The 26,125-nt window shown below is 33.3% G+C and overlaps 3 protein-coding genes across 8 annotated transcripts; 2 read left to right on the top strand and 1 right to left on the bottom strand.

Moving 5' to 3' along the window:
* Positions 1 to 6,752: 6,752 nt before the first annotated feature.
* On the bottom strand, positions 6,753 to 8,890 carry LOC118032677 (zinc finger A20 and AN1 domain-containing stress-associated protein 8). 6 transcript variants are annotated; one of them, XM_035037451.2, is made up of 4 exons: positions 8,731 to 8,872; positions 8,599 to 8,620; positions 8,290 to 8,350; positions 6,753 to 7,616 (listed from the first exon to the last, which is right to left on the bottom strand). In XM_035037451.2, the coding sequence occupies exon 4, from the start codon at positions 7,601 to 7,603 to the stop codon at positions 7,082 to 7,084; it is 522 nt and encodes a 173-aa protein (XP_034893342.1). In that variant the 5' UTR covers positions 7,604 to 7,616; positions 8,290 to 8,350; positions 8,599 to 8,620; positions 8,731 to 8,872; the 3' UTR covers positions 6,753 to 7,081. The 6 variants fall into 6 exon arrangements, with proteins under 6 accessions (XP_034893342.1, XP_034893341.1, XP_034893344.1 ...); XM_035037450.2 differs by lacking the exon at positions 8,599 to 8,620 and having other exon boundaries at positions 8,731 to 8,889; XM_035037453.2 differs by lacking the exon at positions 8,290 to 8,350.
* A 5,209-nt stretch (positions 8,891 to 14,099) lies between these two features.
* On the top strand, positions 14,100 to 17,288 carry LOC118032679 (chaperone protein dnaJ 6). Its single transcript, XM_035037455.2, has 8 exons — positions 14,100 to 14,454; positions 14,923 to 15,021; positions 15,104 to 15,205; positions 15,519 to 15,578; positions 15,671 to 15,777; positions 15,881 to 15,963; positions 16,226 to 16,316; positions 16,400 to 17,288. Exons 1-8 carry the CDS (start codon positions 14,302 to 14,304, stop codon positions 16,608 to 16,610), a joined length of 906 nt encoding a protein of 301 aa, XP_034893346.1. The 5' UTR covers positions 14,100 to 14,301; the 3' UTR covers positions 16,611 to 17,288.
* Positions 17,289 to 20,035: 2,747 nt separating this feature from the next.
* Positions 20,036 to 25,039, top strand: LOC118032532 (serine/threonine-protein kinase Nek6). Its single transcript, XM_035037244.2, has 14 exons — positions 20,036 to 20,566; positions 20,705 to 20,829; positions 21,171 to 21,237; positions 21,702 to 21,767; positions 21,914 to 21,960; positions 22,193 to 22,238; positions 22,326 to 22,406; positions 22,497 to 22,539; positions 22,649 to 22,698; positions 22,946 to 23,027; positions 23,106 to 23,155; positions 23,281 to 23,354; positions 23,539 to 23,590; positions 23,674 to 25,039. The coding sequence occupies exons 2-14, from the start codon at positions 20,711 to 20,713 to the stop codon at positions 24,895 to 24,897; spliced, it is 2,001 nt and encodes a 666-aa protein (XP_034893135.1). The 5' UTR covers positions 20,036 to 20,566; positions 20,705 to 20,710; the 3' UTR covers positions 24,898 to 25,039.
* Positions 25,040 to 26,125: the final 1,086 nt, after the last annotated feature.

Below are 26,125 nucleotides of genomic sequence, written 5' to 3'. Positions count from 1 at the left end.
AAAAAAAACTTTTCTTGGTTTTTCAAATTTAAAAAAAAAAAAAACTAAAACTAAAACTCTGATTTAAGTTTAGGGAACAGTGCGAGTGAATTAAAATTCACTCGCACTGTACAGTGTAAACTTTTCTTGGTTTTTTGAAAAAAAAAAAAACAACTCTGATTTAAAAGTTTAGGGAACAGTGATGGCTCCACTGTTCCAGTGTTTTTCCTTCAGGAGAAGCTCCAAAACCTCGGTTTCAATTTAAAATTCGGTGGGCCCTATTAGTAAAAAGCAGATTTTGTTTTGTTACTAAACAAAAATTTGCGTGGTTGCCATAAAACCAAACACCCACGTAATAATGTTGATGATGTTCAATACTTGGTGGTTCTCAAACTAGATAAAATCAAGTTTCTTATATAGTTATATTATTTATTATAAAATAAAAGTAAAAGCAGGATGAAATAATTATCAAACATGAATAAAAAAACTTAATTAAAAGATAAAATTAATTGCGATGCAAAATTGAATAAACAAGAATTTTTTAGCTTATCCCTTGTTGTTAGCAATAACATTAAAAAAACAAAATAACAACGTTAAGAAGAAGAAGAAGAATAGACTAATAGAGAAATTTTGGTGTAGGGTCATGGTCTAGTTACAGTTTTGCATGGATTTTGACTGGTTTTTTTCTGATTCACCAGAAAGATTACCCGGTCTTATCGCTGAATTCATGAGGTCATGTCATGGAGATGGAGTTGTCCAATTAATTTGTTTTCTTCAAATGTTGAAGAAGATCTATCAGAATTTCTTTTATTTTTATTAAAAAATTTCAGTATCCATGAGGGCCATCTTTGACTGGCAGAGAATCTAATCAAAGATCGGTCCCAGCACAGGCGAATACGTGACGATTGATGAAGTTAGGATGGTTCTCTAAATCTCTAAAAAATTTATCAACTTTCCTGCAAGTACTTCAAGCACCTTCCTTCTTCACATGATGAACAGTGAAAACATTGGGATCTTTCGATGCATACCAAAATTTTTATTTTTAGTTTCTTCTCAAACTTATCACGTAACTGCGAAGGTGCGTAGGGGAAACGAGACAAACTCTTAAATTTGAGTCCTTGTCCTTGTCACTTAACCTTTTTTTATATTATTTCTTGGAGAGTCGATAGGATTCTTGGTTTTTTTAAAAAAAAAACAATGGGGACTCTAGGCTATATTAAATCAAAGAAAGACTTGTTTTTTCTGCTAATTCATTGTTAATTGACTATCACCGGATGCTTTTTATATAATTAGATAATTGTAATTAAGTGAGTTTGCTCTCAACATTCTCATCTCTAGCTAGTACAAATCCAATGAGATTTTTTTATAAAAATATATATGGGTTCAATAATTATGTAATGGCGTGACTCGGTCAATAATCCTAAGATATCTTGACCATAGATGGCTAATTATTTAAACTAAAACTAGCATTCAATGGCATGACTTTCACATAGCCATCATGATTTGTTTTTTGTTTTTTTTCAAACCACAGGTAAGGGTTTGTTCACTGTTATGAAACTCGAAATAGTTAAATGAGTAAATCAGGTTAATTCTAAACTTAATCTAATCTAGTTTAGGTTCCATAAAAAATAGAAAGAATTAATCAACTGTAATTTGATTAAAAACTTGAATTTATTTATGAGTTTGTTGATTTAGTCAAAAACCCATTTATTTTTTTTAATTTCTTTTAAAAACAATGTTGTTTATATATATATATATATATATATATATATATATATATATATATATATAAAAGAAAAACCTGAATGGAATGAATAGGGATTTTGGAGAGAAATAAAGAGCAGCTTCAGTGGAGATCAGAATTGACCAATGGGGAGGTTTTGAGTGAAGCATGGCTGTAGTCCATTGCTAGCAATGAGGCTAGCACATCACTGCAGAGTAAAAATACAGTGCTGAAAAACTGAAACAGGTTTACTGCTTACTTTATAGTTGACCTTTTTGGGGAAAGTTTTGACTTTTTAACTGTAAAAGTGTAAAGATGGAAGACAAACACCATTATTGCATCCTGTGACGGAAGATCTGCTAAAAATTTTCACTGTCAGGTCTGCTTTAAAAGCATCCCAAGAAACTACTTTACTTGCAAACAAAGGGGGCTTGAGGCTTTGGCTCGACGGTGAAACTTTTATTGACTGGTTATATTTGTGTATAGGGAGATTTAATTGATTATTTTCCACATATTTGCATTGATTGTGATGCTTTGTAATTTTATTTGAAAATTACATTGCTTTTCTTTGCTAATGCCTTTTTTCTTTTTCTTTTTCTAATGGATATGTTATGCTAAGTATGATAAGGCAAAGACAGTAGAGAGATTAACTGTTTGGTATTTGATCTTAATAATATTTAAAATATAATTAGTTTTATAAAAGCTAAAATAACATAATTTACACTGTAGCCAAAACCTCTGAATTGGATTTATCGAATACAGATGTGTCTCTTCTCCAAAAAGCTATTTACATAACCTAAACTTCATAGCTACGAGTGAGTGAGCCTTCTTCTTAGTTCTTACTATCCGAACCATCTCTTTAGAGTCTCGAGGAACATTCTAATCGCTAGCTAGCACTTTACAACAAATGATAATAATTATTCAATGTGGTTATGGCGTGAAGAAAAACAACTATTATAGCAAAATTCACGGGTGATTTTCTTTTTTTGAATGATGAACAAGATTTGCCAAATGGATCTTGTATAGTCGCAAGCATGGATCCTGCGAGTAGCTTTTCCAACAATAGTACATTATTCGTCCAATGCAATTACTAAAAGGAGGCCATGTTAACTCATAATTCCTACTCACTATTTACCCAAAAGAGGTTCCAAGAAAAAATTAAAGGCAAATGCCAAACACTTTGTGTCAACCCGCCATCATTCGCGAAGTCCTTGCTATGCAATCAAGAGTAATCAAGGAAATGATTAAAGATTTTCTAATACAAGCTGCCTGCCAGGCTGCTTAGTTTTTGCTAAACAGTCAGCCCTTTTTAGGCACATAGCAGATGCCATTCAAGCACACCGCCATGGGTTTGCCGGGGATGAGTTTTGCTTTTCTCCCGCACATATTTCAAATGACAAATTCCTTTTTTTTGCATATGACTCGTAGTTTAGAATGTCAACCAATTACTAGCTGTTCAACGAGTAAAAGCGATGCCCTAAACTTTGTACTACAACAACAACTACTAAGCAAGAGCCTGGTTACTTGAAAGTATAAACAATGTTATCTGCTGAGATTTACAGATTCCCAAAAGTTTTGAGCACATATTCTCTTGTATACAATCAATAGTCAACTTTAAAAATAAGAGAGAGAGAGAGAGAGAGAGAGAGAGAGAGAGAGAGAGCATCCAAGACGATAAAAGATACAAATTTTGATTTGCTAGGTTGAGAGAGAGAGACATGGGAGGTTTATGGGTGTTTGTGCGAAGTATTTTTTGTTTGTAGTATTCCCTAGACAGAAGTTCCCCCTCCCTCAAGTCCCAACAATGGATTCGAGGGGTACCCTTTTTGTCATTCGATGGAAAAACCAGGCATGACGTGATGGGGTTAGTGAGAATTTGCTACCATCAAATTTCACTTATGGCGTTGAAGAAAGCTATGAGAATAATACTACACACACTCAAATACCCAGCTTTGCTTTCAGCAGACGGTGGGGGTAGGGACACCACTCCTTCGTGTTTGCTTGCCATGTTCTTGTCCATTTATTAATGATTATAATTATTTGCTTACAGGATTTAACCCTAGAGTAGAAATCTGACATGCTTTCAATATTTTACCTTCGTGGTTTTATTAAAGTTTCAATATTATCATTGATTGTAAAATACCTTCAATATCTAAGGTAAAGTTACAAAAAAAATACGAGTTTGATTAAAGAGACGAATATGGATATATTTAAAATAAACAATTTTTTTTATATAATATATTTATTTTCATATCTCTAACCATATATGTTTTTGTCCTTATTATTTTCATCTCTTATATCAAGAATTATGGTATATTTTTATACTTTGAAAAAATAAGGTATAAAAAACATATTTCTAGCGATAATATTTATTATTTTTTATCTTTAAAATATCTATACAAAAAACTCTTAATTTTAAAATTATATAATCAAAGCATGTAAGAATAAAAATCGTTATTATCATACTTTTAAAACTCGAGTCAAGATAAGACCAAGGTCATGGATTAGTAGGGTCAATCCGGATTGATCCTGATCAACCAAGTTAACTTGATTTTTTTTCTAAATGATCAAAATGATATGGTTTTGATAAATAAAAAAAATGGGTTTTGACCCGTATTTTACCTCATGTCGACTGGATCACTGGTCAACCCGAGCTTTTGACCAAGGCAACCAAGTCAATCATTCATCTATTTTCTTTTAAATTAGGAACAATTTAGACCTCGAATCCCAAATCGACTCACCAAGATGATCCTGATTTTATAACTAGGGTTATTATACTATTATTAATTTTAGTACTTAATATAAATTAAAGTAAATAATTAATATCTAGTTTTTAAAAAATAAATATAAGTTTAATATTAATACATATTAAGAGTAAAACATTTTCATATTTTATTTTATCTTATTCACTATTATTAAATATAATTCTGTCTGTCTTCTATACTCCATTGCATGCTCACAGTTATCATACACTAACTATTGAACAACACAGTTGTTTCCTTCTCTCTTTTTTCCTACTTTTTTATTATCTTTCTATCATCATTTTTATCTCCAATCCTCGTAGATATGATGCTATTCATAAGAGCAATTGAAACGTGGATGAAAATATTAAAAAAAATGTCCGAGAGGTCAAAAGATTGCTCCCAAACAAAATTTGAGGGTGAAAAAGAAAGCGAAAGGCGCTCCAAGACACCATCCATGGTAGCTCAGCTCTCAGTCCTCGCAAAAGGAAGAGCTCAAAGGCCTGTGGAGAACTGCAGCTGGAGCTGGGCTATTAGACTTCAACATGTATTGTGGAGAGTGCTTTTTTTATTTAAAAATATATTAAGATAAATTTTTTTATTTTTTATTTTTAGTAAACCAAAAGCAGAAGCTAGCTACCAGAAGACACACTTCCCTCAAAAACCCACTGTTTATTCTTCCACTGCTTCTCTAACGTCTACTCTATTCAAATAGTACCACAGGCTCCAACGTCTACTCTATTCGAATAGCATTCACAGGTGCCTTAAATGCGGACACATGAGTTAAAACCTATTGGTTCTTGTACTTTGCTTTCAAAAAAAAATTATTTTTTTATTTTTAAAAATTAATTATTTTTTAAAATGTTTTCATATTATTTTAATATATTTCCAAATAAAAACAAATACAGCTAATAACTACTTTTTTTCACAAGTATGTAACATCAATTGATAAGTAATGTATATCCATGCGAATTTTCAACAAAGAGTTTGGCAGGGACTGCGACAGAGGTTGGCCTGAGCACAGCTTACCTTCAGGAGACTTCAATCAAAATGTCACGTGGAGACACGTATCCTGGGCCCATCTCAACCCTTCTCAACTCAGAAATCCTAGGATTAGTTGGCGGTGAGTGTCAACAAGTTAGGGGCACATCAACACTGAGTCACTGACACGGCAACTAATAAGCATAATATTATGCACGTCAAACTATAAAAACAGGCAACAGCTCGCCAACAATCAGTTTTACAAATGATAGGGGGAACCATATGCGACGTGAAAATGCAACAAAATGGAAAGCCTTGAAATGCATCCACCCTCTGGTTTTGGCTCTGGATAGGCTATCATATTACAATTGAGACAATCCCCGATGTAAGAAAAAGAAAATAGACGTAAAGAGATAAGCGAAGGAAACCAAACACTCATCAGCCGTTCTAACCAGACTATGTGCTTCAAGAACTTCAATCGCAGTGGGGTTCAATCAGCTAAGAGTTTTGGAGAGAAGCGAGCCTCAAAGAAGGGGGCAAGTTAATCAGGTAAATTCTTGGTCATTAGGCATGTTCAAGACAACAAATTTTGTTTATTAGAAACTAAAGATTGGGTGGCAATTCAGTCTTGAACAGAGACCTGAACTTCCATTGAACCTTGAATTACAATATGGCACGACCAAATCAGAGGGACGATAGAATAGAATAAATACATTCAATATCATGGGTAAGGGGAAAAGGAAGCTAATATACACAATCTGAGCTTGCTGATATAAATGCACAGCAAAACTGATCAGGAAAACCCACCCAATCCCCTCAAATGAGGCCTAAAACATTTTCTCCCTGAAGCCTGTCCCAACTCAAGAAGAAAATGAATGCATTGCTGATAACTGAAGGAAAACAAAATCTATATTTAGTAATAAAGAAGAACAAAGACCAAGTTATCATCTATAACAGTCACTCAACAGATTACATAGAATTAAAGAAATGCAGCAATTTTTATCCTTGAATAATGGATCCAACAGTTTAGCACAAAATGCACCGGTGAAAAATAGTCCTAATTGACTATATTTCAAGGACAATAACGCCAAAAGACTACATATGAAAAGTTCATAAAATAAAACATCCTTGAGCTTTTTGATGGTAGACATCTACAGCTCAAGGAACCCTTTATCCAAATATAAAGCAAGAGATCAAGCAGAAAGTGAAAACAGGCTGCCAGTAATTGGTTTTACTCAACATAGATTCAGACCTTTGTAGAGCAGATAGCTAGAGTAAACGCATTGAACTGCTAAAAGATTTATGAACAAAAGAGAAATGCACAGATAGAAGCAGTGGGGCAGGTACATTTTCCATGTACTGCCAGAAAGAAATGCATTCCAACCAGCAAATAACATTACAAAGTAACCCACAAAGATGTCCACAAACCAGCACAAACGACGACTTACACACTGGAGCCAACAAAGGAATCCTCGCCAATCAACTAGGAATATAAAGTTCCTTAGACTGCAAAGATGTCCTCCTATCATGACCTGAATCATTTTTATCAATAAAGGACACCTAACAAGACAAAGCAGCCATACTTAAACCAAGACTCATGGATAGAAAGAGAAGAATCATACTTGATTACATAAACAATCACTTCAGTCCATGACTCTTAGATTTTATCCAGCTTCTCTGCCTTGACAACTGGGTTGGCTTTAGCAATAGCATCCCGAGCAGCATTCCGATAATCAAAGGGACAGTCATGCTTATCAGAGTAGCGATGAACTGCACAGAACAGGTTTCCACATCTACAACTGAACCCTGTCAAACCAACACGCTTTCGGCAAGAGGTACACCTACTGGGCCCCTCTTTTGCCTTCATCTCAGAAGGCTTGCTTGAAGCTGCACTTGATGGTTCTGTAGAGATGATTTTCACCTCTACTGGTGCAGACTGTACATCAACAGCAACAGCAACAGCAACCACTGGTTCTTTTCCATTTCCGCTAGAGTTGCCATTCACAATGCTCTCAATGGATGATGCTGCCAACTGAGCCTGTTGCTGCTTCAGGATTATGTCCTTGTGGCACTTGGAGCACATGTTCATTGTAGCAGCACTTCCAAAGAAGCCGCAGTTATTAATGCAGAGGATGGGGCCCTCTGGAGCCTGGCATCCAGTCTCATCGTGAGACTCCATCTTCTCAAAAGTCCTGCAAGAAAAATCACCTTGAAATACAGCCAGAGCACACAAGAAAACACAACATCCCATTCATTCTCTGCCAGACTGATGCTAATTTTCATAGAATATAAGCACAATCCTTCGTGTACCAACTGACCAAATGCAAACTTTGGTTCAAACACTCAGATAAGATGTCCAACTTCCTAATAACAACTACACAAGCAAATATCTAAAAAGGAGAAACAAGGGCATGCAAAAAGAGCAGCTAACTTTTACCTACACCATCAAGGCGCCCTAGTTCACAAGAAATTGAAGTTTCCACACAGACGAAAGACAACAGAGCCTACACCCTAACTTCTATTCCTGAAATTGTCACATGCCCACACCACACGAAGGAGCCAAAGTCGAGAAAGGAGATGAGATTCATATGCATGAGCATTAAAGTGAGTTTAAGCAGCTAGAAAAGTCATGCCACGCCTTCTTATGCAAGAGAAATAAAAGCGGGAATTTTTCATTCGACAAGCACCCTCCCCGTCCTCAACTTCCCAACCAAGAGCCATATTATCTGCTGCTCTTTTTGACTCAAACCAAGTAAAACCAAACCTTCCCAGCTTCTGTGTACTTCTGATTACCTAAAATGGAACCTATCTATCACTTTGAAGAATTGTTACTCGTCAAAAATTAAACAAAAACAATCATTTCACCTTATAACATGACACCCCAGATACCCAAAACAGCATCTAAGCCGATCAATATCTGTAAAAACTGCATAGATAGACATAAAACACTAACTAGTCAATAAATCATTGAAAATTCACTACAAAACATGCATAGATAGACATAAAACACTCAGTTTCACAATTAATACACGGAATTCAGTATTTAGAAGCCGTAATTTGCACCCAAAAAAAATCATTTAAATTAATTAATCAGGATTCCCTTTCATTTAATTTCTCATCAAGTTTGATTCAGACATAAATAATAAAACAAATTTTTTAAAAAAATCCACTAACCTGTTTGATAATTTTGGCCGATCTAACAAAATCGAACCAAAAAAAAATTCAAAATTCAAATTTAAAAAGCAACCTCAACTAAATCAATAAATATAGAAGAAGACAAGAAAAAATAACCATACACAACCTTACCCTAATCGGGGAGATAGAATCAATCGTATTTGATTATCGAAGAAATCGAGACTAAAGAAAGAGGGAGGGGTAGAGGGAGAGGGACTGGGTTATTTTTCGGTGGTGTTTGTTTTTGATATTCTTAACATTTCTATTACTATTTGTTCGTCGATATAAATTTAGGGCTAGTCGTGTTATTTGATCCTTTCACTCTCGAAATTATCTTAGTTTGGTACTTTTATCATTTTTTGTCCCAGATACCATCTCTCGTTTATTCTATAACCGCATCAATGTTGCTACGTGTTTATTTAGTATAATAATCACCTTGTTTTAAAAGTATTTTTTATATAAAAATATATTTAATTAATACTTTTTATTTTTAAAAATTTATTTTTATATTAAAATCATTTAAAAAACAAAAAGAACAAGCAAATAAATAAAAAAAAAATTAAAATATTCAGAGTGTGTTTGGTAAAAAAAAAGTTGTTTTATAAAAAGTACTTTTAGTTGAGGTTGGTTTGAAAAAATAGGTGTTTGGTTAAAACTGTGGTTGAAATTGAGGTTGAATAAAAAGTAGTTTAATATGTTTGGTTAAGAGTGCTTTTGAAATTGAGGTTATAAAATAATTTTAAAAATATATATTAATACTGATGATTTTTAATTTAAATTTTATGGATTTAACTATTGCTATTACTTCATAAAATAAATAATATTTTATATAAAATTAGATAAAATATTATTTTTTTAAATATATATACAAAAAAAAAAAAAAAAAAAAAAAAAAAAAAAAAAGAAGAAGAAGAAGAAGAAGAAGTTCACGTGAACAGTGCAATTCATTTGCACTGTTCTCGTGAACAGTGCAAATAAATTGCACTGTTGGCATGCACAGTGCAAATGAATTGCACTGTGCACGTCAATTAATTTTGACTCAAAATTCGCGTGTAAAACGCGAATTTTCATGACCGAAAATTAATTGTGTTTTTTACATTACCAAACGTATTGTTTGCTGTGGTTGCTTCAAACGCATAAGCAACCACGCAAACAAACGGACTCTCAGTCAACCGCGTTTTCATACAAATGACATCGCGCTATTGAAATAACTAGTAGGATGATGTAAGGATTGAAGAAAATAGAAACGGAAGGGTGATATTGGGATAGAACATAGAAGATGGCTAAAATAAGACAACTTCGGGAGGTGAAGGCTCAACAGCAATATTTATCTTCTAATATTTATATCTCTGTTCTTTGTTTGAGAATTAAGACTCTTTGATACTTTTTCTCGGCCACCAAACGCCTTCAACAGGGTCGGTAAAATTCGACTAATCACCCTCTAAAAGGTTTTTATTTACTCCTCTTGCCATTATTGATTTGGAATTTACTTTTCATCTATTCGTCATGTATTGGACCGACCTCTCGGAGAGTTCGTGGGATCGGCTAGCAAAGTCGAATTGGCTTTGTCTTCGAATATTTTTATTTTATATTAGGGATTTTTTTTCTTTTTAAATCTTGGAATTATCAATAATAATTATTTCAAATGACGAATTTGGCACGTTCATCATGATTCTTTATGATACTCGAAAGAATTTTAAGTTTCCATCCTGAGTTAATTATCAATAAAGAAAAGCTTCAGCTGCAGATTATACCATGAATTATTAGTTATGTCTTTCTTTCGTTGTCAGCTTCCAACTTTTTTTTCCATGTCAACTTTCAACAAATTATGGATAAAAAACTATGATTAATTTAAATCAATTTATACGTGAATTAATAAATTGGTAAAAAAATATTACATGTTGTATAAAATGCATGAAGTTATTTGGTGATAAAAAAAAGTTTTGCATGCCCGTCGGATCGGAGAATCAACGATTTCCAAAATTCCACGCATTGTATGGAAGGTGTGTGCGACAAATTTTAGAAAGGATTAGTGTATTTAAAAAAAGTTGGATAATATAAATATTAGATTAAAATTTTTTAAAAAATAAATATTATAGGATAGATAGTGGGTCAAGGTTTTAAAAACCTGATCAACCCAACCTAATTCATATAATTTATAATCATTTTATTTTTATATTTAATAGTTTTTGAATTGAAAGTTTATTTTTATTGTATTTAAACATATTTTAGTTTTAAAGTTGTTCTTAGTGGATTTCCTAATAAATTTATTTAACATGATAAAAAAATAGCTTGTTTTTTTGTCAAAGGAAATAAATAATTAAACTTTAATGATAGTATAAAGTATAAAAATTAGACCTAACATTTAACATGCATTGAATATATTATGATATCAATAATCTTTGTTGTAGTTTAGCTTCTAAATGTGAACCATATATAAATTATTAATATAAATCCAACTTGTGAATATTTATAATTCACAAAAAAAATAGTAAATTCCAGAATACTCAACCAACTCAAGTTTAAAAAAATTTATAAAAATAAATTTATAATTTATAAAATATTAAAAGTTGGACTAGCCTCAAACATGACTAAACTATCTTGTGGAGGAAGATGCAGGAATGCATGTATAATGGTTAGTAGATTTTAATTACAATGTCTAGTCAGTGCTATTTTTTTTTTTAAAATATTTAAATAAAAAAAAGCAATTATAATAACTTGAGAAAATAATTTTTTTTTTAAATAATGTTATTTGATTTCCATCAAACTAAATATAAAATAACAAAATAGAATACAACAATGGGAATTAACTAGGGCCAATAAACAAGCAATCTAGGCATTAAGGGGTGAGTCATTATATATTAACCCATTAAATTCACATCCTAAATTAAGAAACGAGGATAATCCAGAAAAATAAATTAAAAAAAATTACAAGGCTATATTTAAAAAAAATGGTATAAAAAAAATAAGAAGAAAAAAAAGTGTCAATTATCAACAAATAAAAGTGGAAGGATTAAATAAAAAAAATACACATAAGAATATTCAAAAAAAAATCACAATTACAATAACAAGGGAAAAAACAAACAAATAAACAAATAACACGTCCAAAAAATAAACGTGTCTTGCTAGGATTTTTTTGTCATTTTTGTTATCAACTCCTTTTGTTACTATTTGATTTACTTTCAATGTCCTTTTGTAGTTGATTTTATTATTTTATTTTATCTTCTAGTATGTTAGTTCTTTTTTTTTTTATTCAATTTAGTTTTTTTTTTTTATTTTTTTCCCTATCCTTTTTTTTATTTTATTATATATTTTTAATCTTTTTCCCTTGTTATTTTATTTGATTCCCTGTATCCAAATTTAATCCTTATTATTTTAATTGATGTTTATTTTGTTTTGTGATTCTTTTCTTTATTGATTTTTTTATTATTCCATCCCTCGATATTTTAATGACTTAGAATTTTGTTTCATTATTTTTTTATATTTTTCTTTTATAGGATAATCCTAATTTTATAATCCGAGTCACAAATTTTAAATGTTTGACCTTGTTTTTTCTTTTAAAAGTAGATTTTTTTTCAATTTAATCATTTAATATTGGTTTATAGTGTCTTGAAATTCATGATTTTTTTTTTTTTTTTTATGGAGCTATCTCGGTGTTATAACTTAGTTCATGGGCTATTGAGTTGACCTAGACTAGCTTGGTATTTTTCCTTTCTAGTCTCTCCTCACATCATTTAACTTGCCTGAGATCAATCTCCATTTTTTTATTTAATATTTTTGGATAAAATTATCTAAATTTCATGATTAAATCATGAACTTGACATTGATTTTTTTGTTCATTTTAGAATTATTATTCTTTAAATTATCATTAAGCGCTTGATTTGCTGCAATCAAGCTTTGGTTTTTCTTTATTTTCCCCGAGTCATTATATTCTTATTTTATCTTTTATTTGTTACTAAATAAGATAGATGATGTATTTTAAGAATATTTAAGAAGTATATTTTTTATAACATTGATAAATATTTATTTTTTTATTGGTTATTGTTGTTTTTTAATATTTTTTTATTGCCATTAATTTTTTTAATAATATTTTAATATATTAAACCCATTCCAATTAATAAATCGATTCTACGTCTTTCCATCTTCTTTATTGAAATCCACTGTACATTTACTCTCAATGCAGTAATGCACAGTGGATTGCACGGGAAAAAGGGGACGCCTTAAATGTTTTACTTAATAATAATAATGTTTTTATATGTTTAGACTTCGTTCCAAAATCGAAAGCAACATAAAGTTAAAAGGGACGTGACGCCTTCAGAATTTATTATTTTCTTGTCATCAAGCAATGAATTTTATGTATTCTCCTAAAAAAGGAACGAAGGAAGATATAATCCAAAAAAAAAAAATATATATATATATATATAATTAGACTTAAATAGTATTTAGAATTGCAATAGTAATTATTTTTTATTTAAAAATATATTAATATAATAATTTATTATTATTATTTTTTATATCAGAAGATAAATAATCCAAAATAAAAAAAAAAATTAAAAAAAAAGAATAAATTTAAAATTTTGAAAAACGCTTTTTAAACATACAAAAAAAGGAAACATAAAGTACATAACTGGAGCCTAAAATCCCTAGAAACCCCAAAACTAACAAAGAAGAGAAGAACACGCATCAAAATCAAATGGCCTCCAATTCAAACCGTCATCTGCGCTCAACAGCCGACTAGCATGGATACCCTTTTCAAAACCTGTGCTAACTCCTATCGCCGTCATAATCCATAGGCCCTCTATACTGGCTCCACTCGTCGATCGCCTAAACTTGCCTTCAAGCAACACGACGTTGAACGAGAGGGAGAAAATTTGACATCCACCACGGTGGAGCTGACTTCATCCTTCCCGGCCACCCATCGATCCAGAGCATGTTAAGAAACGAGGAAAAAGGAGATCACTAGCTCTTACCAGAGTAGAAATGCCTTTTATCGCATGGCAAGTTCCTGGGAAGAGTAGATTTTGCCTTCTTAAAAAACATCCATCCACACAAAACCACCCCCAAGTCCATTTCTTGGAGGAGCGTGCTGCACTGTGTTTCAAGCCACAAAAAACATAAAGCATAAAATTATGTTTTTTCCCGACTTGCGACGCAGCAAACCGTGTACACTAATGGAATCTAAATAGATTTATCCAAAATATTAGCATCTCAAGTTCAGGCTATTATTATTCTGTGTTTATTTTTGCGTTTTATTTAAAAAAAATTAGTTTTTTAATTTTAAATTATTTTTTAAATGTTTTTTTATCGTTTTTATGTATTAATATTAAAATAAAAAAATATTATTTTAATATATATTTTTTTAAAAAAACTGCTGAATAACAATGTCTCTTAATTCTAAATATGCCTTTTAAAGAAAACAAAATAGATAAATGGATTTATTTAAAATATCTAGGAGTATTTGCTTTAAAAACCTTCATTTTCTATGCATAAAATTAGATGGAGAATATCTTTCGTTGTTAAAAAAAGTACACGTTAATTGATCACGAGGGGAGCCAACAAATTAGAAAATTCAGGCGGGAAATTGAGCAAGGGGGCGGGAATTAAAAATGCCCCAAAACATCAATTTTAAAAAGAAAGAAATCCCTCTCTTCCATTGTTTTCACTCTTTCTCAAGCCATTTTGCACACAAAATTGAAAGCTAAAATGGGAAGGAAAGGGAAGAAAACTAGGGTTTCACGTCAGGAAGAAGAACAAATTGAATCCGAAGTCGATGGAGAGATGGAATCCGAAGTAGAAGAAGAGGAACAACAAGAACATATGACTCAATCCTCTGCAAACGAGAAGAGTCTCTACGAGGTAATTAAACATTTACATCTTGTTTGGCTGGTTAATGATGTTTTGGCCTTGTATTTGACATTAGATCAGTGATTTTTCTCTCTCTCGTTGTTTCTTAAAATTCTCATATGGGTTTTTCTGGGTTTTTGTTTTATTTGTGCTCTGGTTGCAGTTTGGCTCAAATTCTATTGAATGCTTGTATATGGTCTAAATGGTAAATTAGGGTTTCTTGTTTTTGCTGCAACCCTGTTGATTCTTGATTGGATAACTTACAATGGCATTATTACAAATGTTGAATTGGTGAAGCTGCGGTATGTAAATCGGAGTTGGGGAATATGTTTAAGAGAAGGGAGAAGACATTCTTAATCCTACTGAATTGTTTCATTAAAATATATTTTTAATATTCTCGCCCTGTTTTGCTTTGTGATTCAATTAGCTTTGTAATTTGTAATGAAGTGAGATAACCAAATGAAAACCCTCTTGTTGTAGGTTCTTGGTGTTGAGAAGGCAGCATCTCAGCAGGAAATAAAGAAAGCGTACTATAAGTTGGCCTTGAGACTCCATCCTGATAAAAATCCTGGTGATGAGGTAATTTGTTTCGGTTCCAGTTTTTTCTTATTTGTCTTTATTTTTCAGTAATAACTCTTTATGTCATTTTGTCTTCAAATAGGATGCCAAGGAGAAGTTTCAGCTATTGCAAAAGGTGATATCAATTCTTGGTGATGAGGAAAAAAGGGCAGTCTATGATCAGACTGGCTGTGTTGATGATGCTGTAAGTGCTTCCTGTTTTTGTTTTTAGTTATTTTTATTAGGATTAACGAGTCTAGGATTACAGGACACTCACTGGGTGCTATAATTTGCTGTATACACTTTATAGCATCTGATTTTGAGGGCAGAAACAGTCTGCCATTGCTTGCAAAAAAAAACTTTCGAGTTTTTTTTTTCTTATTAATGTGAAAGGAACAAAAATTAATTCATTACATTGCTCTGAAAATAAAAATGAATGATTTACTTTTTTGAGGAATTGAAATGTTCTCTTTTCATCAAGCATTGTGAACCTCATTGCTTCTTTTCTTGTTGATCAGGATCTTGCAGGGGATGTTGTTCAGAATTTGAAGGATTTTTTCAGAACTTTTTACAAAAAGGTCATATTATCTGGTTCTGCATCTTTCTTGTTTTCATGTACTATTACTTTGGCTTTCCAATAGCTTGAGTTGACACCGGGCTTCAAATTCAGGTCTCTGAAGCTGATATTGAAGAGTTTGAAGCAAATTATAGAGGATCTGATTCAGAGAAAAAGGATTTGATTGACCTCTATAAGGAGTGGCAGGGTAACATGAGCAGGTACTGTAGTTTCAGACTTTTATCCCTGGCTTTCTAGTTTCAATTGAACTTCCTTTTTGCGGACTTTATAGTATGATATTGGATATTTTCCCCCTGTTTTCAGGCTCTTCTGCTCAATGCTTTGCTCTGATCCTAAGCTCGATTCACACCGATTCAAGGACATTCTGGACGAGGCAATATCTGCAGGTAATAGATTACACTAACCTCTATAATATAGGTGGTCAGCAAATGTTCCATCTATGCATTTTCATGGGTTAAAATCTTTGTGATTGTTTTTATACCTTTACATGAAAACTGGGAATCTGAGACCACTTGGCTTGTTGGTTCCATCTTGAGATTATCATATCTTTATTAAATCTGATACCATTTCTTTAGCTTGAAAATGGGAAGCTGAGACCACATGGCTTGTTAGCTTCCATAACATATATATATTTTTTTACTTTTGTAGGGGACGTGAAGAGAACCAAAGCTTACCAGAAATGGGCAAAACGAATATCTGAAACAAAACCGCCCACCAGCCCTTTAAAAAGGAGGGCGAAGTGAGTATTCTAGGATATGTTTTTTTTTCATATTTTAATAAGTAGCCCATAAATATTTTAATATTGTGTTTTATCTTTTGCAGGTCCAAAAAGGAGCCAGAAGCAGATCTATTTGCAATCATATCTGAGCGCCAGAGTAAGAGGAAGAACCAGGTGACTTCCTTTCTCTCATCCCTGGAGTCCAAATATGGCGGGAGCAATGCAAGTTCTGAACCTACTGAAGAAGAATTTGAAGCAATACAGAAGAAAATGGAAAGCCGCCGTAAGAGCTCCAGGAAGTCGAATCAAAAGTAACTTCATTGTGATAGTGTTTTAAAGTAGAACTTGTTTTTGTACAAATGTTTCTTACTGTGAGCCCTGGATGCAAATGTCTTTGTTCTAGTTATTTCAATGAATGGGGTTGCTCGGTGTGTGCATTTAAGGGCCCTTCTTTTTAACATTTTGGATGCATTATCTCTTCAGGTTTTGGTTTGGCTGTAAAATCTGGATCCAGTCAAAGGCTTGCATGGGCTTTTTTTTTTTTTTTTTTTGACTCCGCGTTGCATGTCTTTAACTTGCATAAAGCCAGTGCCACCTTGGATAATGCAAGGTGTAAACCGTGAGCTCAGCCGTCCTCGTTTCTCCAAGGTATTTTTTGAAGGAATCCAAAGGCACTTCCGGTCTTGGCCTTTGAGCCTTGGGTGGATAACCCATGCATCTGGGCGTCGTTATTCGGGAAGCTGAAGATTGCTCCAAAAAGAATAAAGAAAAAAATCTAGAAGAGAGACATTTCATGTGCATCGTGACAGGAAACACGATGGATTTGCACCAAGTTTTCTCTCTTCTTTTTTATTCAATTTTTTTTGTCATTTAATTTTTTTTTCCATTTGATTTTTTTACGTTGTATTTTTGGGATTGGAGTTTGTTATGTGTTTTGTTTGGCTTACTATTTGTTACATATGATGTTGAGAAATAAAAATAACTCTTGATTAATGCTTGATTTAGCCGAATTTAACAAAATTAAATTGAATTAAAACAATTACCGCTGAGTTTTATTGAACTTCAACACTAGACTAACAAGTATTAAACCCCTTTTAAGAGCAAACATCAAGATTGAATTGCATGCGCAAAGGAGAGAACAACCTTATTTTTTTGTCATTTGATTTTTTTTTTCAATTAAATTTTTTAACATTGAGTTTTTTTCAAATTGGATTTGGTTTTTTGTTGTTGTTGTTGTCTAGATATGAGGATTCTACGATAACAATGAAAAATTTCGACACACTTTCTTGGTTTTGCAAAATAAAATTTAATTTAATTGATCCAAAATAATTAAGGTTTTGAATTATTAAATTTGACACTTAATAACATTATAGGGATTGGAAAGAATGTGCAGGACAATATGGTTGGCGTGTGTTGAAGGATGCCATTGTGATCTAGCGATGCGTGCGATCCCTCTAATGTTGAAACACCACCTTTTTTAGTGGCTTTGGAAGTAGCTCGCCGAGAGTTTTCAGGTACTGCGATGCATGTCAAAAGAGGAGCAATAATAAGGCTTTGAAGACCTTTTTTCCTTTTCCTTTCTCTTTTCTTTCTTATCTTTTCAAGATTCGTGTTGATCTATCAAAATTAGAAGGTATCTTATCATTTTGTTTGTGTCATTTTTTGTTCCCATTCATTTTATTGTTATTTTTGGCTTTGGGTCATGTTTTATATTTGATTTTTTTTTCAATTCAATCCTTTAATATTGGGTTGGTTAGAAATTAGATTTAATGTTTTTTTCTTCTAACGGGGTGATCATGTTTTCATAAACTGAGGTTGCGGGATTGAAATGTTAACTCAAGTTAACAGTGGTCGTTTTCTTAGGTCATTTTTTTATTCTGATTTTCTTTTTCTTTTTCAATTTCATTCTTGTTAGGAATTGAGTTTCATGATTTTTTTCACCTTTTTTTATGGGTCACAAGTTTTGGAAATTGAGTTTTGGGTTATCTCGCTTTCATGAAATAGGTCATGAGTTTTCCTGAGTTGACTTGGATTTTTTTTTTAATATTTTTCAGTTTCATCCTTCAATATTGGGTTGGACAGATGATTTAACTTCATAATTTTTTATTTTATTTTGCTTTTTATTAAATTATTACGTTAGCATAATCCGGGTCATAGGGTTTGATGGACTTACTAGGTTTTTACTAGGTTTTTTTTGTTAATTGATTTTTTTTATTTCATCATTTTACATTGAGTTTGTTAAGAATTCAACATCATTTTTTTTATTTTGCTATTTATGGAGTTCTTTTCGCTTCACGACTCATGACACAAGTTCAATATGTTAGCTTAGGTTGACTTGGATTGCTTTTTTTTGTTTTTTTTTTTTAATTTCAACTTTTAAAATTGAATTGGCTAAACACTAAGCATCACAATTTTTTCTTTCAGCAACTATATTTTTTGTACAAATCATCATGATAATTTTTTTTTAATTCAATAAATTTAATATCTATGTTTTTATTTTATTATAAAATTGAATAAAACTAGCCTATTAGATCATTAAAGTCTTATAATACGGTAGTGAATTTCTCTTAATTTTTAAAAAAATGTCTCTAATTTTTAATATTTTTATATTAAAAAAAAACTAATCTAATACGCAATACAATGTATGCAAGCAATGAAGTATTGGCTAGATTGAATGGAAAGCAATTTATCTCGATCTCATACCAAACAAACAATCATTGACTTTTCAGCAGCAGCTTCTTTTCCTGCTACGGCCAGGTTAGTGTAAACTGTCGATAAATAACGATACAAACTTGAACCATTTATTGCGTATGGGCTACTGCTACGAAAAGTGCTAAGCTTGAAAAATAATAAAAAAAAAAGACTCTATCTAAGTGGCACTTGTACGGACCTCTCTTGGAATTTTACTTCATTTGTCGAACTTCATCACGCATCTGCTGATTCAGATCTTGTGTTTTTGCAGCTAGAAGCGATATCTTAGCTGATTCTTTGCACGAGGAGCAATTCGACCATTTCTTTTTCTTTACATGTTTAGCAGCAAGATCACCATTCACGCTATATTGACACCATACCTCATTGCTCGACACAAAAGCTTAGGTCATTTCTCCTGTTGGATATTAAAGTTTGGGGTCCATTATTTTCCTAAACTAAAGCAACAGAATAACTTTCATCCTCTGGTCCACCGACCCAGCTGCTCAGACAGTGAAGATCTGGCCACAAACTTGGTCTTCATTGAATATTTGAGCCTGTAATTTGTTTTTTTTCTTGCTTAAATTAGGTCCCAACTAAAGTATTTCCAAACCCCATGATCATACCCGAAGATGGATATGGTAAAGTACTTTATTGGTTCAAAAACAAAAATTTAGGACATTCATCATGTGCCCTTAAAGCCAAAAACCCACATGAACAACACGGAAATTATGCAACTTTCTAGTACGTGCACACAGATAATCTCCAAAACCAAAACTAATTTCAGATTATACAAGACATTTTTGTACTAAAATTAAGATTCAAGGATGGTGACTTCACAACTGCATGCTGGGAAACATTCCCCTGAGGCACAAGTGATCTTCCATGAACCTGAAAATGCAAGCAAAGCCTTTGCCTTTTTCTTTGGTCTACCATACCTGTCACTGATGCCCTTGTTATTATTATTCCCTCTTTCATTTTCTATTTGGTAGATATATTAAAGTATATATATATAAATGTGCAACACATTACTCGAGTGTGTTTGTGTGTGTCCCTCCACCTTACCCTCTAATCCCTTCTTTCTATGCTTTTAGTAAGCCATCAAGTCTTTAATTGAGCTTTTGCTTAGTGCTTTGATTTTTTATTTTGATTTTTGTGATTGAGGTTTGAAAAAGTAAATTAAAAAAAATTATTAATTATAATCTTTTCATAGCTAAAATTTTTAAATATAGTTTTTAGTTTTTGATAAGATAAATAAATTATATTAATTATCTAAACATTTTCAAACAAAATGTAGTTTCAACCGTGCTGATCATTCGACTTAACGGACTCTTTGTCTTTCAATCAAGTTGTGTTGTGCAAACTCATAATTACGGATTGTAGCTTTACTCTACTTTATTACTGTCTCTTTACCTATAAGGCCCATCCACTCACTCTCTATGGTTGCTTCAATAGTCTCTAGACTCATCTTTTCAGCATCAGTTCCCCTCATCTAGTAACTAATTAACACTGTCTATACCACAACTAGCTGCCAGTATTAGCCTTTTCTCTTCAAAGTTTGCATCTTTCTCTTCTCTTGTGAGGTAAAATTCTTGACATAGAATTTAGCCATAAAACCCCAATATTTATTTGTGTTAGGATTTGTAAATTTTCTTTTAATTCGGCTTATTATGGAGCTATGACTCATTTATGTTGTGTGGCTTTCTGGGTTTTTGCTGAAGGTTCTAATGGAGGCAGATACTGCTGAGGTGAAGTCAAAGATGGAAGATTATGAAGTTATTGAGCAGATTGGAAGAGGAGCTTTTGGTTCTGCTTTTCTTGTTCTTCATAAAACTGAAAAAAAGAAGTAAGAAATTCAGTTTTCTTGTAATTTTATTCTGGGGTTTCTGTTCTTAGCTCTATGGATCTTTTGTATAACTAGAGTAATCCACTTGATTAGTCCAATCAAAATTTTCATTTCCATATTAGCATCCAAAAATTGATCCTTGGCATTGAAGAAGATGAACTAGTTTTCGTATTGGTTATGTTAATTTGATTTTTCAATTCAAAGCATAAATTTTCTTGATCGAAATTGCGAGTTTGGCTTAGCAGTGGTAGGTAGTGGTTGTGTCGGCACGATCCTTTGTCTGCTAGCAGTCATTGTCTTTAGTCTAAATAGTTGATTTTTTTTTTTTTGCTTTTCCTTAGGTATGTGTTGAAGAAGATTCGGTTGGCCAAGCAGACAGAGAAGTTTAAGCGCACAGCTCATCAGGAGGTCACCTTCACTTTTTTACACCTTTTTGTTTCCCTGCACGAGGGAATTTGGATTTTTTTTTTTTTATGTTAATAATGAATTAGCTTTTGGATATTTTTCGAGTTATTGCTCAAGACATTTGTTGGAAATTTGTCATTTAATTCATTTTACTCATTAAGAGCCTGGAAAACTTACTAGCATATTCATGGTGTTCTGGTTTACTTGTCTTATTATCTACTTTAAGCTACTTAATCAAGACAGAATGTGTTAGAAGTACTGGTATTCTTTTGTATAACCTTGCAAACAAATTGTAAATGTTGTCGCTTTTCATTTGCACTAGTTGCTGTTGTGGAAATACTAGTCAAATTGTGGAAACTTTTCCTCGTAAATTTTAAAAGATTCAATGATGATTATGATTATAATCACAACTTTCATTTTTCAGTCAAAGCATAAAATACTAAAATGTTGGTTGAAATGTACTTCAGATGAACTTGATTGCGAAGCTAAATAACCCTTACATTGTGGAGTACAAGGATTCTTGGGTAGACAAGGTAACACCTCATTTCTGAATGTTTTTATGTATAATGTCATGGTAATTATGAGCTTTGAGGCTAACATTGAGTCAGAATACCTCCCCCCCACCCACCTTTTGCACCTACAAAAAAATCTCATGTTTATGTTTCTCTATGCTATGCAGGGAAACTGTGTATGCATAGTAACAGGCTACTGTGAAGGAGGAGACATGTAAGTTTATGTGAAAGCCTGTATCATTGTCCTGGATGGGATAAAAGGTGGAATTTAAATATATATTTCTGATCAGACACTTAAGAAATGAAATCCTGATCTAGAAAATTGACATGTAAAACATTCACATTAGACGATAGTACAAGAGTAAAGCTAGAAGTTAAATACAATGTTAGAACACTTCATGAATGGCTGAATGAAAAGCTCATTCCTTTTCTTTCCCTCCAACCAGGGCTGCAATTATAAAGAAGGCCAGAGGAATATTTCTCCCAGAGGAGGTAATTGTTAAGGTTTTTCATGTGATTCAAGTTTATTGATTATTAGCTTCACGCTTATCAACTTTGTTCTTCTGTTTTGTTGTCCAGAAACTCTGCAAGTGGTTGGCTCAATTGTTGCTAGCTGTGGACTACTTGCATTCTAACCGTGTCCTTCACAGAGATCTAAAGGTATACTTACTCTCACCCATGTGATGAAAGAAAGATTATAAATGGTTTTGCTGCTGACATGAACTCACTGATTGACTCGTTGAATTCCAGTGTTCCAACATATTCCTTACAAAGGAAAATGACATCCGCCTTGGTATGTAAGCCAAAAGAAATACTAGTCAGAAGGATTTTCTTCTTCATCGAGTCTGGATTTTAAATCTTCTCTTCTTTTAAGAGTAGTATATCTTGTGTGCCATGAACAGGTGACTTTGGACTTGCAAAGCTGCTCAACACAGAAGACCTTGCTTCTTCGGTATGGACTTGATTACATCACCAGTATATTACTAATTTACTTTGTTTTAACTTGTCAATTGAAACTGTTATAACTTTTTCTCTCAACTTCTTAATGTATTTAATGCCTGCAACTCAGATAGTGTTTGGGTACCATTTAGCGTCCCAGTATGTTTAGATTCAAAATCCTAAGAGCTGGTGTTTGAACCAATTGTCTTAAAATGGTTCTTTTCATCTTTCTGTTTTCTATGCCTTTACATGTCACTTAGGTAGTTGGCACTCCTAATTACATGTGTCCCGAGCTGCTAGCAGATATACCTTATGGCTACAAATCAGACATATGGTCACTTGGTAAGAAATCTGGAAGCATGGCTTGGAATTTATCAAATTTACTTCCACACAGGCAATAAAATCTATCTGATGTTTCAGGATGCTGTATGTTCGAAATTGCAGCACATCAACCAGCATTTAGAGCTCCTGTAAGTACAAGCCTGATCTTCTGTTACGAATGTAGCATAAATATAATTTGGTTACCAGCATAGCACCTGCAATTTACTTTAGTATGAACTTCAAAGTACGCTATAAAAAATAGTAACTTGAACAGGATATGGCTGGACTTATCAACAAAATAAACAGATCCTGCATTTCTCCTCTTCCAATTGTGTATTCCTCCTCGCTGTAAGTGCTCTCTTTCCCAACTTTGTCTTAAATTCCATTTATCTACTCTTAACACCCATAATAATAGTCATGGAGTATTTTTCTTCTCCTGAATACCCATGCATGTATCATTGTAACTTTAGTGGTCTGAATGTATAAGATGATTCTCTTGGTCAATATATAAGAGATGAGTTCCATGCCACAGGAAACAGATTATTAAGAGCATGCTGAGGAAGAACCCAGAACACAGACCAACAGTAAGTTTGACTAATCCAAGTTTTTATTCTGTTAATTTTAACACCACAATCCATTCTTATATCTTCACACTTTGACATAATAGGCTGCAGAATTATTAAGGCATCCACATTTGCAACCACATCTTCTCCGTTGCCGCAATGCATCTTCAGTTTTTCTTCCAATATATCCCATAAACAACTCAAAGGAGAAAACCAGAAGAAAATCATTGCCTGCCAAACTCAGTGTTGGCAAAGACAACAGAGACAAGGACGTTGGTGCTTCAAAGCAGCCAGAATATGAATATCCATTTGAGAGAAATGTTGAAGCACAACGAAGCAATTTACCTCAGAATGACAAGCTAACATCAATGTCTAGCACAGAATACAGCCTGGAAAACAAGGCAGTTGATCCTACAAGCTGTTCAGTGGAAGTATCTGATGGTCCTAAAGACAGCTCCACTGATTCTGAAACAAGTGTTTGCAATGGAGAGAAGCAAGCAGATTGTAGCAGTCCACCTCAAAAGGATGGCACTGAAATTGAGTCTACCTCAGAGAGCATCCCAAATTCTCAGCATGAAGCAGATTGTAGCAGTCCACCTCAAAAGGATGGCACTGAAATTGAGTCTACCTCAGAGAGCATCCCTAATTCTCAGCATGAAGAAGAAGAACCCAGTGCTCTGCGTTTTCAAGATTTGCAAGAGGTTGATGTCAAAATTGTGACCTCAAAGGATCAAGCAACATTTTGCAGCGGACAATTTCCTGAAGAAGTTCAAACAGAGGGGAAGGGTGATATAGTAGATGAAACCAGGAAACTGGAAATGCCTAGTCTGAGTTGTGCCAATCATGATGCCGCCTCTGATGATAAAAGCCCACCATCAACTGTAAATGAACCTTATGCAGAGGCCTTACAGAAACCAGAAAGTCCTGATGTATACACAGAAAGTACTCATATAGAGTACTTGTCATCTGAAAGTAATGATGTACTTCCATGTAAAGATGAAATACAAGCAAAACCAGAAAACAACAATCGCTCCATGGACACAGAGAAAGATGATATTCATGCGATGACTAATGCACAATTGCTGAGTAAACTTGCTGCACTAACAGGCGATGAAGCCAAGAGCGAGTGGGAGAATCCAAGTCAACAAAGAGCTGATGCTCTAGAGTCTTTGCTAGAGCTATGTGCACGGCTACTTAAACAGGAAAAGATCGATGAGCTTGCTGGTGTGCTAAAGCCATTTGGAGAAGAAATGGTCTCATCCAGAGAAACAGCAATCTGGTTGACAAAAAGCCTCATGTCTCAACAAAAACTTAATGAAGGGACCTGATATTTGAGGTGATTACAACTAATTTATTCATTGTTGTGAGAAAATGTATCTAGTTAATTGTGTTTGACATATAGTGTGTTTTTCCAGAGTGTTGTTTGATTGGAGAGTACTACTTGAAACATATTTACGGATTGTTTTTTTATTGCTGGCTTTGATGGAAATAAACTCCTGAGAAAAGAAAAAAACATCTTTACAATTTGTAGAACTATGTTGTCAAGTGGGTCAGAAGGCACCAAATGATCAAAAGGCTAAACCTAAATTTATGCAGATGCTCCGAAGCAAGTTTCCACGGTATGTAGTATCTGCTAAAGAACGCTTCATTTTGTAAGCAATCAAATAGATTAGTGTTCTGCTCGTCCATGTATGCGGATGGACATTTGAATTGAAAGAATTCAATGATCCTTTGAACTAAACATTTTCCCTTAAATTGTATGCTTTGTTGCAGAATGGGGCGGGCCTGTTATTTTTGTTTTGTTTTCTTTCTTTTTAAAAAAGAAGAAAAATGCAATGCATCAATCACAACTAATACACAGAAATGGAGCAGGAAAAGGATCTGTAACAAATTGATCAAATTATATATAAACAGAGAATAATCTTAACCACCTTTGTTACATAAATCAAACAATTTTTCCCACCCCCTCCTTCAAGGATACTTGTTTATTCACTCCCTTTCCTGTATATTATCATCTTTCTCCTGTTTGAAGAGCTCACTGCAAATAATAGGCAAAGAATGACACAAGGGAACCCCCAATCAAGGATCCAAAAACAGGCAAGGTTGCGGATGCTCCACTGGTAGGGGAGGGAGCAGGAGCTGAGATCTCATCAGCTGCCAAGGCTGCACTCATGGAGGCAGCAACGACGAGGACAGCGCAGGAGATCTTCTTCAATTCCATGATGCAAAATGCAAGAGTGATGCTAGCTGCCTCGACCTGCCTTGGAGATGAAGAAAGGGTTTTGATTCGTTTTGCTTTATGCAGGTCTGAGTGGTTTCAAATGGTGGTGAATGCGTATTTATAAGGAGCACCGAGGCTATTTTAAGGAAGAAAATGGTTAATGTTAGTTTTGCAATGATTGGTCTTGCATGTTGCCAGGATTCACAAGGTAGCTGGCACGGCGGTCTGATGTTTACTTGTAATAGCTTTGCGGTGAAGAAAATTTTGGCTGCAAATTGGCACTTTTTTTTAGCACAAATTATCAAACAATCCACACACCACATCCTAGTTAAGTT

The sequence above is a fragment of the Populus alba genome, chromosome 6 (assembly GCF_005239225.2).
Source record: "Populus alba chromosome 6, ASM523922v2, whole genome shotgun sequence".
NCBI classification, from domain to species: domain Eukaryota; kingdom Viridiplantae; phylum Streptophyta; class Magnoliopsida; order Malpighiales; family Salicaceae; genus Populus; species Populus alba.
Note: the sequence above shows the minus strand (reverse complement) of the source record. Positions and strands in the feature narration are given on the sequence as shown.